The sequence below is a fragment of the Pagrus pagrus genome (genome assembly GCF_965226575.1).
Source record: "Pagrus pagrus genome assembly, chromosome: 16".
Lineage (NCBI taxonomy): Eukaryota > Metazoa > Chordata > Actinopteri > Spariformes > Sparidae > Pagrus > Pagrus pagrus.
In genome coordinates, this window is record NC_140200.1 from 10,209,352 (window position 1) to 10,227,889 (window position 18,538).

The following is an 18,538-nucleotide window of genomic DNA, read 5'->3' on the forward strand; positions in this document are numbered from 1 at the left end:
AATCATAAATTTTCGGCAGGCAACTTCACCTTTGATATGTTTCATTTTTCACACTTCCTCCTTTTGCCACCATCCGTGTGTGTGTGTGTGTGTGTGTGTGTGTGTGTGTGTGTGTGTGTAAAATGTGTGTGTGTGAAACGTTCCAGGATCGCCAGTGCTCTCTCAATGTCAGCTGACAATAGGCCTTTAAAAGGCTTGTGTTAAGAAGGACCTGGAGTGATCTGGGTTTGTGTGTGTGTGTGTGTGTGTGTGTGTGTGTGTGTGTGTGTGTGTATTGGTTCGAGAGAGTCTATGTGCGTTCGTGTATGTGTGTGAGTGTTTTGTTGTTGCTGCATTTCCCAGTGTCCTGTTCACCTCGAAGGGTACAGCCGTCCCTTGGACCGGCATGGCATGCTGGCAAAGCACTTCTCCAGTGTGTGTGTGTGTGTGTGTGTGTGTGTGTGTGTGTGTGTGTGTGTCACTTTGAGGGGGGAAAAAATCTCACTGTTATCAAGGTTAAGCGTCCTACTGTTTTAGTGAGAGGAAGGGGAGAGAAAGAGGGGGAGAGGGGGAAGAGGGAGATGGATAGATAGGGGATAGAGGGTGAGAGCTCGGAGACAAAGGAGAGAGCGATGAAGGGAGGGAAGGAGAAAGGGAATCGAGGGGAATGGAAAGGGGAGAAAGAAGGGTGGAAGGAGGAGAGAGAGGGGGGAAAAGAGAGATGACGTGCAGGAGAGAAGTGCCCTTGCGAGCAGTGGGAGTTTTGCAGCGCTCACATTTAAAGTGCTTCACTCTCTTTCACTCTGTTTACGTCTATCTCTCTCTCTCTCTGTCCGTTATTTGTCCACTGGGGCTCCTCTGTGTGCACCCAAACACACACACACACACACACACACACACACACACACTCACACACACTTCCCCACATCCATCTTCAGCTCTCTTAAGGGACGCTTTGAAAGACTCTGGCAGGCAGAAGCACTTGTATATATGAGGTCTCAATAAGTCCATCTAGAGGAAAGAGAAACGACACGATTCCTCCTGTTTGGCTGCTCCTGACCACTACAGGATTGATTTGTTTAGCGATTTAGGAATAAGTTTAAATTTAGAAACAGAGTCAACTTAAAAGGGGGCTGAAAAGTTTGGATTTTTACACCACCAGCGTGCAAAATTGACTCCCAGACTGTAGAACATTTTTTAAAGAATAATAAAAAAACATTTTGTTTGTTATAATAGTGAAGATTTCATTTTTCCTGATCCTGGAATCAGGACTCATTTTCTTTTCTCATATTCGTATCAAATTATGATCTCACCCATGACAGGAAATGCAAGTCCCTGGTGGAAAATAATATCCAAAAGCTTCATAAAACTTGATTTTTATATATTTATATACGCCCTTGTTTTCGGGCACACATCTTGTTTTGTTCACCTCCCAAATATATTGAGTTTACTGTTTTAAAGGAGTAAAGAAACCAGAAAATATTCACACTGAAGAAGCTGTAATGAGAGAATTTTGACTTTTCTCAAACCTACGAATAGATTATCAAAACAGTTGCCGAGTAATTCAATAGTTGACCACTAACTGATAAATATTTGCAGCTTTAAAGTAAAACTAATGACTTTGTGCATTGAAATAAGTACATTAAAGGTGCACTATGTAGTTTTGGAAAAGCAATTCATAAACTCAGGAAAGGTCATGTTTACAATATTAATGAGGTAATAATACGAACTGAGAAATATTTATTAAACCGTAAATAAATAAACAAGCTGTTCTCAGAGGAAAATAAGGTCCAGAACACTGTTTCAAGCTAGAAAGGTGGCAGGGTCCGCCACATATAAACAAAGTAACACAGTGGGAAATTGTGTTGTTTTGTTTATTCAGTTTATCAAGTCAGGGGAGTTTGTTTATTTACTTTGCTTAAGCATGAAAATCAGTCAATAAAGATGCATAGTGCACCTATAAATTAAAAATCAAACTGCATCAGGGTTATTTCGCAGAGCAGTCGAGCTAAAAGCAAACTGGAACACACAACTCAAAAGTAGATACGTTTTTGAACTAAACGGATCTAAATGATTCTTGGACAGGTTTGACTGACTCACTTGAGAAAAAACCCCGGATAGAAACACCCTCTGGCAAGAGAGCGTGAAAATCCCCCTAAAAGGAAAAGTTTGCACGTGTCGCCCAACGAAAACATCCAACACCTTTTCCCCCCCCTCACCTGACAAACCCCTTCTTTCTGCGCCATATCTCAGACAACGCTATCATTCTTCTCCTGGCACCAGGAAGCTACTGTTGAAACAGGCTTAAGGGGAACAGCCTATTTGCATACATAAATGTGAAAATTTGCAAGAAGGCAGACAGAGAGGAAAAGAGTGAGAGAGGCCAGGTGAATAAGTCTTCTGTTTGGCCGAGGAGCTGCAGCAGAGGTGGAGGACGGAGGGAGGGAAGGTGTTTTGCATATTAAGGTTTTTTTTGCTGGGCAGGTGTCTGAGAGATACAGGAGCTGATTAGAGTTCAGCACAAGGAAAATTTGCCCAGCCATGCAAATTCTAACCCCCCTGACAAACCAACCGCCTTGGTGAGCACGAAGACTCTGCGTGTAAGTGTTTGTGTGTGTGTGTGTGTGTGTGTGTGTGGGTGTATTTGTGTGTATGACGGTGTGTGTGAGTGCGGGTGCGTGGGTTGTGTGTTTTGTTGCTGTTTGATGTTTGTGTGGGAATGGTGTGTTTGTGTGTATTATGCATGTGCGCGGACACATTTGTTATGTTTTTCCGTCTTATATGTGCGTGCGTGCGTGTGTGTGTGTGTGTGTGTGTGTGAGCGAGTGAGTGTGTGTGTGTGTGACTCATAGAGGTATTGTGGAGATGGAAATGTACTGGATGTGTATCAGGATGCCCCCAAGGCCCTTTTCTGTGGATCTCTCCCCTTTCTCCTCCACCTCCTCCTCCTCCTCCTCCTCTTCCTCCCCTACCTGCCTGCACCACCACTTGAAACAGGAGCCTACGCAGATTCAGCATGCACACACACACACACACACACACACACACACACACACACACACACACTGAGTTTTCCCGTTGCCAGATTCTGCATCATCAAAGTTCCATCCACCTTGGTGGCGTCTTTGGAATGAATATGTCCTCTGTTTCAGTGATCACACACACACATAGACACGCACACACACATAGACACACACACACACACACACACACACACACACACGTCTGTGGCCTTTCTTGTTTGATGCTAATCTGCTCTGTCACTGTGCTGGCCTAATACGCTCCCCATCTCCCTCCCAGCTCCTCTTTTGTCGCGATTGTTTCCCCTTTTCCTTTCATATCCCTCCTCCCTCGCTCCCTCTCGTCGTTCTCTCTTCCTTCTGTTGCCTCTCTCCTTTCATTCTTTCATCCTCCTCTTTTGCATGTCTTCCGTTATCCCCCCCCTCCTCCTCCTCCTCCTCCCCTTCCCTCCGTCCTCTCCCTCGCTTTTTCCCCCCATTAGGAAGTTTTAATGGCATAATTGTCACATTCCTTCTGGCACAATGAACACCAGCGGTAATTAAAGAGCTTGCCGTTAATTACCTAGACCCCGGCTCTACTTTCCTCTTTTCTCAGCCCCCCTCCTGATCCCCTCTCTTCTTCCCTTTCTTCTCCGCTTCTCATTCGCTCTGTCCATCGCCATCAAAGTCTTCCGAAAACACACCCGGCCTCCCAAAGCCTTGACTTTGAGCGAGCGAGCGCTTTCATGTGAGGACTCAAGTGAAAATTCTCGCTTAGTGTCCTTTTCTTTTTTACTCCGCGGCCCCCTCTGTCTGTCTTTGAACCCCCCCCCCCCAATGACAACACACATCATCTTTCATAAGACAGGAATGTGTATGACCTGGTAATGGGTTAGACACAGGGAGAGAGCGAGAGAACGAGAGAGAGAGAGAGAGAGAGAGGTGGGGTCTGATAAAGAGGCAGTTTTATGATGGCTCTGGGAAACTCTCAGATTTCCATAAGACAGAGCAGGCCAAGTTTCCTCTGTCAGTGACCACTCCTCCCACAGAGGACACACACACACTCACGCATGCACTCAAACATGCACACACCTCGGCATTTAAAAGAGGAAGTCCCTATGATCTCTATGTGAGAGGGAGGTACCGGCGGTGAGAAGCCTTCGTCCACACACACACACACACACATGCGGGTATCGTGTGTCCTCCCTTATCAGCTGCTCTTTCTCCTATTAGAAAGACGTCTCACTCCTTTTGTCCCTCTTCCTCTTTTGTCTGTCCATCCGTCTGTCATCCCTCCATTTGAATCGATAACGCCCTTCCACACACGCGCGCTTCTCCGCTGTGTTTTGACCAAACAGTGAAAGAAAGTTTGACTTTTTTTCCACCCTGCCTCACCCCTCCGTCATCCTCTCTTTTTCTCCCCAGCTTTTCCTCTCTCCCTCCTTCACCGCTCTCTCTCCGTGTGTCTCCAACTCTCCATCCATTACCAGAGCCACAGAGAGCTGAGAGCAGATGCTGTCTGTCCAACCGCCGTGCCCCATAGCATTGTGTGCTTCACCTCTCCTTCCCCCCTCGCTCCCTCGTTCCTCCTCTTCACGTCCCTCTCGGGGCTCCATTTGTTCTCCACCCAGAGAGGCTAATGTCTGTTTTCTCCTCCTCCTCCTCCTCCTCCTCCTCCTCCTGCTCTTCCCCTCCCTGTCTTCCTTCATTCCTGTTCTTTTTTTGGGGGTTTTCTCACCACGTAGATCATGTTTGTGTGTTTGTGTGTGTGTGGGACGCGCCTTTGACCGGGGTTCGACCCCAGGGAATTTGAGGTGAAAAGGTCACGGCCGTTGCACTGGATGCACGGGTACAAAGACACAGATACAGACAAGTGTAAACACACGTAAGTATCTAAAAAACACACGCTCGCACACAGGTGTGGTGTTTGGAGTAAAAGGCTCTAGGGTTCTCTTTGAAGAGCGACTGAAGACAAAAGCAGGTAGAAGATGGAGAAGAGAGATGAAAAAGCTGGCGGTATAGATTTAGGTTCAGAGCTGCCAAAAATACAACCGATACAATTTGCCAGTGGGTTTATGTCAACTACACACACACACACGCACACACACACCTCACCTAACCCGCCTTCTTCCCCCCTCGTATCTACAGTACCTACTGTCATTCCCCTAATCTCTATCGTTCCCATTGAGAAAAGGTTAAAGTGCACCAAACTCCCCTACATGCGCATTCATCATATACAGCAACAGATAACGAGTCCTTGCTGTCCTTGTGTGCCCACACGTCATTGTGTGTGTGTGAGGAAGCAAACACACCAGCTTCACTTTTCTACAGAGACGATACAATTAAGGCAGTAATGATGACCTGAGGAGAGGAGCCGTCTTATGTTGCGCGCCCATATTTATCACTTGCAACGTGAACTGAATCTCAGATGTGATAGATGATGTACACGGAGTGAGATGCCACTTATTTACAGAAGTCTTGAGACTGTGCAAAGTCGTATTACTGGGATGCTAATAGGCTTGAAATGTTGGTGTACCCACAATTAAAAAAAGAAAAAGCATATTTCCTCATAGAAACTCCCGCAGATAGCTTTAGTTTTGTCTACTGCAGTTTGGGTTTATCCATCCTGCAGCACAGTGGAGGCGAATATCATCCCATTTGTGGCGCTCACAGCTTTTCAAAATGTCTTTTCAGAGACAGTGTCCCCGATAGTCTGAGTAATCTTCAGAACACTGTCAACCATTTTCATTGAAACTGCTTTCTACCGACTAAATAATCCTGATGGAAATTGGTGACAGTTTGTTCTGAAGCAAAACTAGGACAAATAAAACCAAGAAGTTGGTAAGAAAATGTGTCTTTTTGGGTGAAGCAACCGCTTGAATGCACAGTAAGTAGGGGTCTCTCAATTAAAACAAAACTAAAGACATACACTGTAAAATATTTACTTTATTTTTATAGAGGAAAGTAGACTTATAATTTGAAGTTGTTAAAAAATTTTAGCTTGTACAACTTAAATGTAATAGTTCACTTGATAATTCTGAGGTAATCGCTTTTCTGACTTTTTCAAAGTAAAGTCAACTTTTAAAATTAAAAGTATTTCAAGTTAATGCCTTCACTGTTAAACATTTGCAACAGTTGCAGATGAACATCTGTCTTACGTGACTCAGTCAGAAATGGTCACGGACGAGGTTACGTTTGAAAGTTTTTTCTCGTTATGTTTTAGTCACGTTCACTGACTTCATCTCCAGGAAGTTATAGCTTCAGGCAACCAAACTAAAACGCGCCGTTGCCTTGAGAAAACGTACCATTTCTGTGGATTTAAAGGACCACTATGCAACTTTTTTCAGGCCTATAAACAAACTGACAGAGCTCTCTTGCAATTTGCAAGAGCTTAAATGAGTTTTTAACGAACATTCAGCCTCATGTTCACATTTTTATTTGTGAAGATTAGACTTTTAATGCAGAAATGTTGCATATTATACCTTTAAAGAGAGTCCCTACCACACCAGCGGGTTCACTGCGGTCCCTGTGGCAAACCTCTCAACAAAAGACCTTAAAAGATCCTAACAAATCTGATATCATTTGATATCACAGCTGTGATGTGAGCGTCTTTTTACGACTCGTCTTGGCTTTTTAGTGCTCTTAGTTGGAAGAGTTAGGGTGAAGAAAAGAATAGAGCGCAGGATCATCTGCTTCTCAGTGAATAGCCGGGGGCTATTGAGGGCCCCTGTTTGACGTAGCCTGACAGGTCTTTTCTTCACCGCGTGCTGCGTGTGTGCGCTCACATGTGTGTATGTGAGAATAAGCCACTTTATTCGGCGCGCTGATTAAATGACCAGAGCCGTGTGTAGAGCCTGGGGCGCCAGGGGTGGCAAGGAATCACTTAAACATAAAGAACTACATGATCCCCTCTCTCCTCTTCTCACCTGCTCCCACACACACACACAAACATATCCTCTCACTGCGCCCGTCCAACACTTGACTCTCCCTCCTCCCTGCTTTCCCCCCTCCTCCTCCTCCTCTTCCTCCTCCTCCCTTCTTCTCCCCTCTCCTCCCTCCTTCTGTCCCTGGTCACCTTGTGAGGGGCAGCCTGCTCTGTGGCACAGCTGCTGATTATGTCATTATTTCTGGACCATTTTGGTCTCCCTCCGTGTGTGTGTGTGTGTGTGTGTGTGTGTGTGTGTGTGTGTGAGACTAATGAAGCGTGGCAAAGGGACTCATGCCAAAATGACCAGGGCGTGCATCAGAGCTGCAGATGTGTCAAAGCAACCCCCCCATTCACACACACACACACACACGCACACACACACTTCCCATTTTCCCTGCTGATGCCAAACTCTCCCTCCTTCAATCCAATCTGCAGTTTATTATTTTTCTTTCTTCTCCTGCCATCTTGTTCTCTCACTTGCCCTTCCTTCCTCTCTCCTTCCACCGATCCGTCCATCCATCTTCCATCCTCCCTCCGTCGCAGCAGCTCCTTGCCCTCCATCCTTTATTGTTTGCCCGCCCACCCACCCCGCACCCTCCTTCCTCCTCCCACCTCTCCCACCCTTCTATTCTTCCTCTCCCTCCCTCCCTCTGTTCTCCTCCTCTCCAGATGTCCTGTTCCTATCTTCCAGACTCCCTTGCTCCTTTCTTTCCCTTCTGCCTCCTGCTCCCTGAGCCGGGTTGACTTCCTGACCTCCGGAGGCCCGCCGTTACATTGCTCCGTGACCCCCCTTCGCTCAGATCGCTTTCTCTCAGCCTGTGCTGAGCTCAGACGATGAATTTTTGAGTCTCTAAACAAGTGATTTCTGGCTTCCCCTGCTGTTTGCGATTCTTCTCAGTGCAGATTATTTCTCTCTCCGTCGCCCGCGTCTGTTGTTTGGCTTGATATAGAGCTAGCAACCTCACCACAACCCCCAATTTCTATGAAGCGAGGGGAGGAAAGACATGTCAGAGAGGCCCTGATATGATATGAATTCTGAGCCTGTGTGTGTGTGTGTGTGTGTGTTGGGGGTGGGGGGTTGAGGCAAGTAAAGGTGGAGGGAGGAGCGACGAAGATGGGATAGGAGAGCGACTTCATCAGCGTCTTTGACCCTGTCCTGTCCTTGACTCCCCGGCGGAGGTGCACCTTGAGAAGAGCCCATGTGACGCTAGTGATCATTGCTCGCAGACAGCAAGACGCACACACAAACACACACACACACACACGCACATGTATACACAACAGCCCCTCAAGGCTCCACGTTCTCAAGGCTATCAGTGGAGTGAGGGTGGCTGGTGTTTGCTCAGCTTTGAGGCCCGTTTCCCGTCCCAGTAGTCGCGTAAGCACGGAGAAAATCGCAAGCCTCGCGGATGAGAGATCTGAGAGGCATTCAGGAAAAGCGGAAGGTTGAGAAAACTAAGAAAATGAAGGCGCTTCAAAAGGAAACGATCCAATGAAGGATCCACTTCGGGTGGGTTGGACTCTTCAGCCATGGTACAGTCTTATCAGCGGGAGAGGGGGCTGAGGGGTAGGAAGAAAGGGGACATGGGTTGTGTTTGCCTAAAGTGACAGTGCGGGCCAAGGGCTTATCAAGGCCTTTGTAGATTATTGATCAGAGCAGATACGTGAGGCACAGGGGCCCGCGTGTGTGAGTGTGTGTGTTTTCGAGGTTCGGGAAGCTCTGGTTTGGCTCACCGAAATGTCACACGCCCGCTCAACTTCAGTTTCCACTCTTGTTTTGAAACGCCTGTGTCGCCGTCAGCAGAAAAACGAGAATATTCTTAAGATACGGTCACCGCGTCGTCTCTGGCATTGCAAAATCTATAAATTCTCTCTCCCACGCGGACAAACAAACACAACGACAGAGAAAGCATGGGAAGTGTTGGTATTCCCATGCCGAAGCCGGGGTTAGGAATTAACCTGGCTGGCAGCGAGGGCTCCTGTTGTGTCCCTGCATTTCATCCTTCAAGGCTGCAGCTCGCCAGCACACACGCTCTCTTACACACACGGCCTTATCTTCCAGGGTCTCGTCTTGTTTGGCCAACGCTGTGCAAATAGAAGGTGCAATACATCTCCTGACAGTTCCCAAAAGCAAGGGGGGAGAAACACGTTGGCCAAACAAACAGCCAACCCTGAGTCACCGAGAGAGAAGAGATTTCTCAGGCTTTACCGAAACACATGCAAAAGACACACACACACACACACACACAGAGAGAGTAGTGTGTGTAACAGTAGCCTTTATTTGAGAGCTCGGGCCTCTGGCTACCTTTTTTAAACGTTTGTCTAAGCAGTCTTAAGACAGGGGCCGCTGCCGGACTGAATAGCTCCCAGCGAGCCGTCCACAGGCTCCTATTGTCCTCCGTCATATTTTATTATCTCATCAAAAAGCAGGAAATCCGATTCCCTCTCTCTGAAAAAGAGCTTATCCTTCTGTCTCAAAGCAACCTGTCACGAGAGAGGGAGATGGAGAGAGGTGGAGAGAATGGGGGAGAAGGGGGGAGTCAGTGAATGAGAGTGATTAACCGCCTCATCGCTGCCTCTTGTTGAGGTCTTTCTTTCTTTCATTCTTCCTTCCTTCCTTCCTACAGACCACAATGCAAAGGTTAGGGAAACGTGTGCGTATTAGACACCAGCCTTTTCTCCTTTTGCTGATTCTTTTCTCCCTTTTTCCCCTCTCGGTCTTCCTCCTTTCATATTGTGTTACACAGGGGATGAGAAACAGTAATATCCTTTTTCATGAAAGCTTTTGTTTTTTTGGACCCCCCACCACACACACACACACACACACACACACACACACACACACACACTTCCATCCTCTCCACCTTTCTCGCACCTTCCTCAGAACAAAAGCTTTTATTTAATTTATCGAAGGCCGTGCGATTGTATCATCAGAAAGTAAAGCCTTGCTCTTGTCATTCAAATGTACGTATGACCTGGCAAACAGTGTTTTCCGTGCGTTACCGCTCTGGGACACTGATCAAATCTCTAGGTCGTGATTAGGTCATAACCCTTCTGGATAAAATAAACATAACTGCGGACAGCAGCCAGGTCGCGCCATCGTCCATATTGACATAAAATGATCACAGAGAAAGTTCGAGATAACAGGAAGTTGTCTTCGTAAATTTACTGCCACACAGCTGTCGACCGAGAGCAGTCTGAGCTTTCTTACGTCATCATTTTCCAAAAGCTCAGTTTCTAAAAAGGCTCTTTCAGCGGAGAAGAGCGTGCAACCGAAAGCAGTGCGTTTTTCAGATTAAGCCACCACACGCGTGGACGCACTCCAGGTCACCTCGCTTGCCTTTTCCAGGCGACATCCCTCGCATCGTACTTTATTTTCCTCCGTCTCGTCCTCCCTCCCTCTCTCCTCCCCTCTTTGTACATCTGTCCTTTAATTTTGGGCTCTGCTGAGAAGTTGTTAAAAAGCCCTATGAAATATGTATGAAGGATTGTGAGCCACGCGATTGGCCCCATTTACCGGACAGCCGAGCGAATGAACGGCCCACACTGGATAATCCCCCACAATGCCTCTGGAACAAAGGCCCAACAGCTGACCCTAGAGAGAGAGATGAAGAGTGGGGGGGAGTGAAGGGAGGGAAGGGGGGGGGGAGTGAGCGGGACAAGGGAGGGGTTGCAAACAGTTAAGGCTCACTGCTGGACAGGAGGCAGCGCCGCTCGCACACACAACTCACACGTACTCGCAAAACAAAGGCTTGTGGGACAGGAATAACTCCCTCTGTCCTGTCGCTGCATGCGCTCTCTCTCCTTAGACTCTTCTCAGCCCCTCCTTCTCTCGCCATCGCTCTCTCTCTCTCCCTCCCTCCCGCTCTCGCTCTCTCGCTCGCTCTCTCAGTCAAGAGGATCTGAAATACCAATACCCTTTTCTCCTTGACATTGCTTTCTCCTTGCAGTCAGCGTTTTGCTGTCCTTTTATAGTCAAAACGTCAGGAGAAATTCCATGCAGGAATATTCTTAGTAATGCGGCACTCCCTGCGTCTGGCGGCCAGGGCGCTGCGCTGCACCGGCCCGTTAGCCGGGTCTTTTGGGAAAAGGGTGCGCATGCCCACACGGACGCTCACAGCGCATGCACACAAAGTTGCCCTCGCGCCGGGGTCATTGTGCCAGTATTTCAGAGAGGACAGCAGTCCAAACAATGAATTATATCCACTTTCTATCGCACCAGAGGGGAATTCAATATTTGGGGAATTGGGTTAGCTTGTGTGTTTTCTCTCTCTCTCTCTCTCTGCCAAATGCACACACACACACACACACCACACAAGCTCCTTATTCACGACTCACCTTTTCACAGTGCACAGAGATATGCACACACACCAGACACACGGGCATCTTAGCCTTCATTCATCACCCCGAGGGGGGCGGGTGGCTGTCCCATGTGTGTGCAAGTGTGTATGTGTGTGGGTGTGTGAGGAGGCATGCCTGTGTGTGTGTACATGTCCGTCTGTGTGTGTTCCAGTGGCCACTAACCTTGCTGTGTCCTGACACTCCTGATGAGTATCTGCAGGACACTGGAGGAGAGGAGCGGAGCGGAGTGCGCACTGTCAGGCATTTGGGCAAGCTGCTGTATCTGTGTGTGTGTGTGTGTGTGTGTGTGTGTGTGTGTGTGTGTGTGTGTGTGTGAGACAGTGTGTGTTTGCGTGTGTGCGAGCATCAAGGGAGGCGGGCAGGGAGACAGTCAGCATTATCCAAGCAGGTGACCCCTGAAGGCTGCGTCGCCCTGGAGCTTTGAGTCGAGGAAAGAGACTCAGCCAAACACACCAGGGTAGCTAGTGTGTATGTGTGTGTGTGTGTGTGTGTGTGTGTGTGTGTGTGTGTGTGTGTGTGTGTGTGCAGCGAGCATTATGTAGAGTTCTGTAACAGTACAGGATGTGTCATCTCCTTGGCACAAGGAGGTGTGTGCACTGGTGTGTGTGCTCACGCCTGCATGAGTGTGTGCGTGTGTGTGTGTGTGTGTGTGTGACAGAGTGTTGGCTTGGGGGAAGGTGTCACAGATCTTTGCCAGACTAATCATCTCCATGGTGTCGGTGAGCGCTGCTGTCAGGGACACTAAAGAGGCGGCGTGTCTCCCCGTTCCCAAAGCATTTAGTACTTCCTCTTTCGCCAGCACCTCTCCGCCGCTCTTCACTCAGCTCCGCTTTCTTGTTTGGTCACAGATTTACAGTGGGACTCATAAAGATGTCACGCTCGCCGTGTTGTGGGGAGGGAAGTGGGAGGTGTGAGAAACCTGAGAATTCACAAGAAGTGACTTTTCTCAGGCTGACGCCTCAATCGGCTTTTAAGGAAGTAGATACTCGAGAGACGGGAGATTTATGGTTTTACATCCACTGTGAGAATATGAACGTAGTCTACAAGGGAGGAGATGGCAGTGTTGAGCACAGCGCATGCAAACACGGCAGGTAAATGATGGAGCTGTGAAGGGGAAGGGAGTTCGTTCGGAGATTAGACATTCATTTTCTGCGCAGTCAATGTTAGATGAACGGCAGCCACGTCGAATTGTCCCGGTTCATCAGTATGAAAGATGAGCAACTGTGTTAGAAAATGTGCAAGAAAAGAAAAAGAGGAGATCATTTCGACGCAGATAAAACTTTCTGCAAGTCGCATCAATTCACATGATTGCCTGACCCAATCACAGTCACAGTGTTCTGTTCATAGTCTGACACAGCTCTAGTTTGTTTCTCCGACTGGCAGCTGTAGCTGAGGCTTGTGGGTACTGTAGTGTTTACAGACCGATGAGAAAATGTGTTAAAACTGTGGCCTGCACATATGATGTCTAACTGATCAGTTACATTCCTGTTTTCCTGTGCTGAGATATATTAAGGAATGTAAATTAAATGTTGAAATATAAATTTATAGTGACAGAAAAATGCTTTGGGAAGCATCATAGTGCCAGAAGTAGGGTTTTCTTTTCCTTTCTTTTTCCTTTTTCCATATTTTTATGATCAATGTGACCAGAGAATCGCTTTTATAACCATTATAAAAGCAATTAAAAATGAGAAGACAGCAGGAGATTTATCAGATTATCAGAACTAATATTCAGCATTTTTCCGATGATCAGAATCTCAGTTTTTGTCTTTGTCTGATTGCAGATAAAATGCATTTCTTTGGCTCTGATGCAACAGCCTCTCTCTGTCTATAGCCACCACTCTGTGGTCTCACTCATTGTCCCGCCCACAACACTCTCTGATTGGTTAGCATGAAAATTGAGTAGTACTTCAGGTACTACTGAATATTGACACTATTTTTAAAATATTTACTGCAATTGTGTAACTGTTCCAAATATCAGTTATGGATCGCCTTCATTACTAATTATCAGTATCTGTCGATCCCTAATTGTGACTGCGTGTTAAATCCTGATTCAGCTCTCAGAAATCCATGCCCATGCACTCTAAATGTCTCAGCCTGCTCCGAATTTGTTTTGTCTTCTCTCTCACATCATATTTCAACAAATGAGTAACCGTTTCTTTCCTTCCTGTGTCTCTGAAGGTCCCTGATCGCTTCCTGGAGGTGGCCGAGATCACACTGAGAGAGTTCTTCAACGCCATCGTGGCCGGCAAAGACGTGGACCCGTCCTGGAAGAAGGCCATCTACAAGGTCATCTGCAAACTGGACAGCGAGGTCCCCGAGGTCTTCAAGTCCCCCAACTGTCTCCAAGAGCTTCTACACGAGTAAATCTCTCCCTCCTCCTCCTCCTCCTCCTCCTCCTCCTCCTCCTCGCTCGACGCTTTGCGCTTTTTATATTTTCTCTGATTTCATAGAATTTCAAAATGATATTCTCTTTTTGTTTTATTTCCATTTCCCCAACTTTACTTTGGATTTCCTGTTTTTTATTTTAAACTTTTTGAATGTATGAAAGTTATGAAGTAGCATTCCCAATCTGAAGCCTCTGTGGCAGTTCCTAAATGACCTAGCTATTGTGTTGTTGTTCTTCTATGATAATTATCATGATGGTTATAATTTGTTTTGTTTTTCTATGATTCTGAACTGAAGAGACTCTAATCTTATCGGGTGTTTTTTTTTTTTTTTTTGGACCGTGTGAACCCTCATCCCCCTTTTGGCCTGTTTTATGATCGACACTAACTCCAGTCCTCGGTGCGTGGAAGGAGTTCCCATTTACACAACTAAGAACATAGGCTGGGTTCCCTAAAGACTTTACTCGAGGCACCCACGGGGGGCGTCCCCCTTCCTTTCCAGTGAGTGTCCAAATGAACTGTGCTCGCGAAATAGACTGTGCTACTGAAGACGTCCCCAACAGGACACTCACACACACTCACACACACACACACACACAAACAAGGCCTAGTGAGGTTAATGACTGGACTAAGACTGGACTCATGGTACTGGTCTGTACTTGTCTGTGGGACTTGGACTGGTTTCAAATAGCTACTGAGCTCTACCATGTTTTGAAGTGTGTTTTCCCTGCAAGTAGGGCATTGTGTTTATTGGCTGTACATTCTTATTTTGATTATTATTATTATTATTATTATTGTTGTTGTTTATGATTATTATTATTTGTCATCACTGCTTGCTGAAGATTGGCACTTCGAGATTTGTTTGTCCCTTGATGCCGTTGCAGAAAAAAATAAATTATTGCTATTAATATTATTCCACGAGAGTTTAGATTCTGAAATATTTTACCCCCCTCATTTCCCATTTTTCTCCATTTTTTTTGTTTGTCCATCTTTGAAGTGGACTTTTTTTTTTGTTTTGTTTCGCCTGAAAAGTGTTTCGATTTGGGGTTTCAATGGAGGGCCAGAGTGGGCTACTGTAGTGGCTAGCCTTTCCTATTCTATAAAAGGAGAAACACATGAAGTAAACATTTCAGAAGTAAAGAAATATGCAGATGAAGTGCGTTTTTTTAACGGCTAAATTTCCATAGCCACTCCAGCTTTCATAACTAAACCTCGTTCAGCTATCAAGTAAAACTTATTATTCTAATTATCCGTTGAGGATTGCTGAACATACACAATAATAACTGCATAGTTTATTGTCTTTTTATAGCTCATGTGTGAGATGAAGTCAGGCAGGCTTTAATTGCGATTAGCCTATACAAGGTGTAAATTACATTATGAAGTTATTTCAATAGCAGTCGATACTTGAATATATCAGAATACTGTGGCAATCTAAAGTACGGTGTTGCTGAAACAATACATAGATACGAATAGAAGCATCGCGGAGAGGAAGATGATTCAAGGAGGGCAAAGAGAGAGGTGAATATAAGCTGAAACGGGCGTTCATTAATTCTGCTTTGAGTGGAACTTCCCCCACAAACAAGAGAGACGCACACCCCGCTCCTTCCCTCCATGTTCACCTGCCTCTGAGTGATCCAGCTCCTCTCTCACCGCAACAATACGAGGTCAGAGGTGAGCACTCACCCCAGGGGTAGATGGAGAAGCTCTCAGCACTACAAAGAGCGGGGACAAAGGCGCAGAGCGAGGAGCGACACGCACCTGAAACCCTCCACTCTGTCCCGCCGTCCCAAACTGGCAGCTTTTAAAAAACCCAAAGTGAGATTCTGTTGATGCCACTGTGCCCGGTTTGTTAAACGCCATTCCTTTCACGTTTTAGATTCATATCCCACACTTTCCACTTGTTCATGCATTTCTAGCGTTTTATTAATTTTTATCCGCCCTCTCAGGCTTTTAAGCGTTTTTAAGAAGCAGTTAGCGTTAGCTGCCCTTTTGATGAGGTAAGTTTGGAGCAATGAGAGGACTTGAATGCTTTTCTGGAGTGCGTGCGAGCTCGCCGTTGATCTCACCTTGGCGACATTAGCTTATAGTGTGTCTGTGTGTGTGCGTCACAAAAGATCAAAAGGGGCAGGTTGCTTAACCTGCTGACTTGTCTAAGCGAGACAAAGCGCCTGACAAAAGGAGGCAGAGAAAGACGGAGAGCTACTCCCTTCATTATGTTCCCCCTTCTCCTCCTCCCAGGACAGTGTTTCTTCTTAAGATCCGGAGCCCTGAGAGAGCGAGTCGGACATATTTCTCACTGAAGGATGGGCATGTCTCAGAGTCTCAAAGCACCAGCCAAGGGCTCTAAAGCGCCACAAAACAAAGGAGAAAGGAAAGGACACTTATCTGATGCACAGATTATTATCGCTCCACACCCTCCCTCCCCTCCTTCCTGCAACCCCGCCCTGAAGTTAAAGAGTTCCTGCGCCTAAAAAGATTAATTCAGGATAATGAAGACTTATGTGCAAAAAAAAAAAAAAGATGGATTAGCAAGACCTTAATACCACGTTGAGAATATTTTTGTCAAGTTTTCCTTTTCTGGGGTCGTTAACATTATTGAAATAAATATATAGCCTTTTTTAAGAATTGTAAAAGATAAATTTATGGGAGAAAATATATACAGTAGTGGAAGTTCGTTGGAAGGCACTGTTAGAAATTGTTTCATAAAAGAAAGCTCAAGGGTATTTTTAGTGACGGCTTTGTTTAAATCTGTATTCAGAATAAGTGAGTTGTTGGTAGATTAGGAGCAATAGTTGTAGGTTTTTTGCAGGTTTTGTGACCACTTTTTCCTTTTTTTTTTTTTTTTTGGTTTCCTTACCTTTTTGTATCTTTGTGCTGAACGGCTGTCTTCTCGAGATCGGAAAAAATACACTTGGAATATGTTTTCAGAGTATGAAATATTGTTGTTGCTACTGTAAATACCGTCAGGATGAAACAAAGAATAGCTGTACAGTTTTTTTCTATTATTACTGCTAGAGAGGGGTGGCTAAAAAAAGAAGGGTGGAAACAAAAAAAAGAGGGATGACCCGCTCTCTCTAAGTGGACTCACAAAAACCCACAGAGGAGAGGATTTTGGTTGTTGTTTTTTTCCCTGCCATGCCTTTAACGGGGGTCTGTTTCCCGTCGGCAGTGCCCTTGAAGTTGCACCAGCATCCGTTTCTTTAATTTTTGCCGACAGAACGATGCATTACGGCGAGCGGTCGGGTAATGATGATGTCACGGAGCGGCCCGTTGGCAGTCTGCGGACCACGTCTCGTCCACAGAAAAACAAGGGGCAGACTCCCGCCGACGTAGCTCTAGGTTTGACCCGGGAGAGAGACAGGAACTCATTGTCATCAGACGAGTCATGGAGGGGACACGCGTTGTACAGTAACAGTTTGATAATAAAAAAAGAGACTGCAGACAGAAAAATAAGTGATTTATAACATTTTTTACCGGGTTCAAACAGTTGGAAAAAGTTTGGACTTTCTGTGGAGTTTCTGTAGGCTTTGCATTGTGTGTGTGTGTGTGTGTGTGTGTGTGTGTGTGTGTGTGTGTGTGTGTGTTGATGTATATGAGTGTGTGTCTGTGTGAGAGAAAAGACCGATTATGAGAACCTGTGAACCAGTGAGTGACACAATTCTCAACACTGTGGCCCCTCCCCCACCCCTGGGAGTACCATCCTGACATGTAAATGATTCTCATTAAGCGTTGGCAACGTGTGTTTAGTGTGCGTGCCTGTGTGTGTGTGTGTGTGTGTGTGTGTGTGTGTGTGTGTGTGTGTGTGTGTGTGTTGCGATAATTTCCTCTGATCTGTTTTCTGACCTGTTTGAAAGGGGTTTTTGTTTCTCGATGCTTTCAGTAGTAATTCTTTTTTTTATTATTATTACATTGCTCCTCTTTTTTCTTTTATTTGTAAATATCAATGATGTGGACTTACAGTGATAAATACTGCCTTTGTGTAACTTAGCAATATGTTATGTAAATAGTGTTTTGTTGATGCTTTTTGTATGACATTATTATTCGATTCTAGTGCAGTAATTCCAACTGGAACAGCCATGTTTCAAATACAGTCTGAATAGTTACACACAGGTTGTAAAATACAACTCGTGACATGGCTGCTTTTTTTCTGTTATTGGTGTCTATTTGTCTTGCAGATTTTGTGTAATTTATTGGTTTAATTTATCCTAATTTATTTGATGTTATTTTCTTTTGTTTTTCAAACAGGGAAGGCTGTACTGCATTTCATTGAGTAGAACCCACTTAAAAGAAATTCTTATCTACCGAAAATTGAATTTAAAAAAATAAATAAATAAGCGTGCTCATTCGTAAAAATTGAGATCTTGGCAGCTAAATGGAACTGGACAGTTTATATAAAAAAAATAAAAGGTTGTTATGTTTTGTTCCAGGACAGGGCCGAGGGTGGGCTAGAAAGCTAAAAACTAGTTTGAAGCAGTTTTGTATTTTTCTCTTGAGATTTTTTCCCCCCCTGTATTGCTTTGGCCCAGCCCAAAAACAACCAGTAGTCAAATTGCCTTTCGTGCCTTCACCCTCTATGAACTGAATGTATGTGCAGTATATATGCAAGCTTGTGCAAAATGAATAAAAAATGGAAATAAAAATGAAAAAGAGAGTAGAAATGGTCTGGTGTTTATTGTTTATTAATATCATACTACAATCCATGTTTTGTTTGTATGTATGTGTGCAGGTGTGTATGTGTTAAGTCATACAACGACACATTAACTTAGTATCTCCTGTCTCGTTTATGAGCTATTTCAGTTACAACTACTTTACTGACTACAATGTATGTCCTGTATGTATTTACTGTACAGTTACTGTGTGAGTGAATCAGTGCCGCTCTGCCCTCT

General features: G+C 45.4%; 1 protein-coding gene across 2 annotated transcripts in view; it reads left to right on the forward strand.

The window, feature by feature from the left end:
- Positions 1–18,303, forward strand: part of LOC311271804 (prospero homeobox protein 1-like) — a 33,580-nt gene extending 15,277 nt beyond the window's left edge. For both annotated transcript variants that reach the window (XM_084377665.1, XM_084377666.1), the window contains exon 5: positions 13,447–18,303. In XM_084377665.1, coding sequence (XP_084233791.1) covers positions 13,447–13,632 — 186 coding nt within the window. In that variant the 3' untranslated portion in view covers positions 13,633–18,303. The remainder of the gene's footprint in view (positions 1–13,446) is intronic.
- The last annotated feature ends 235 nt before the right edge of the window (positions 18,304–18,538 follow it).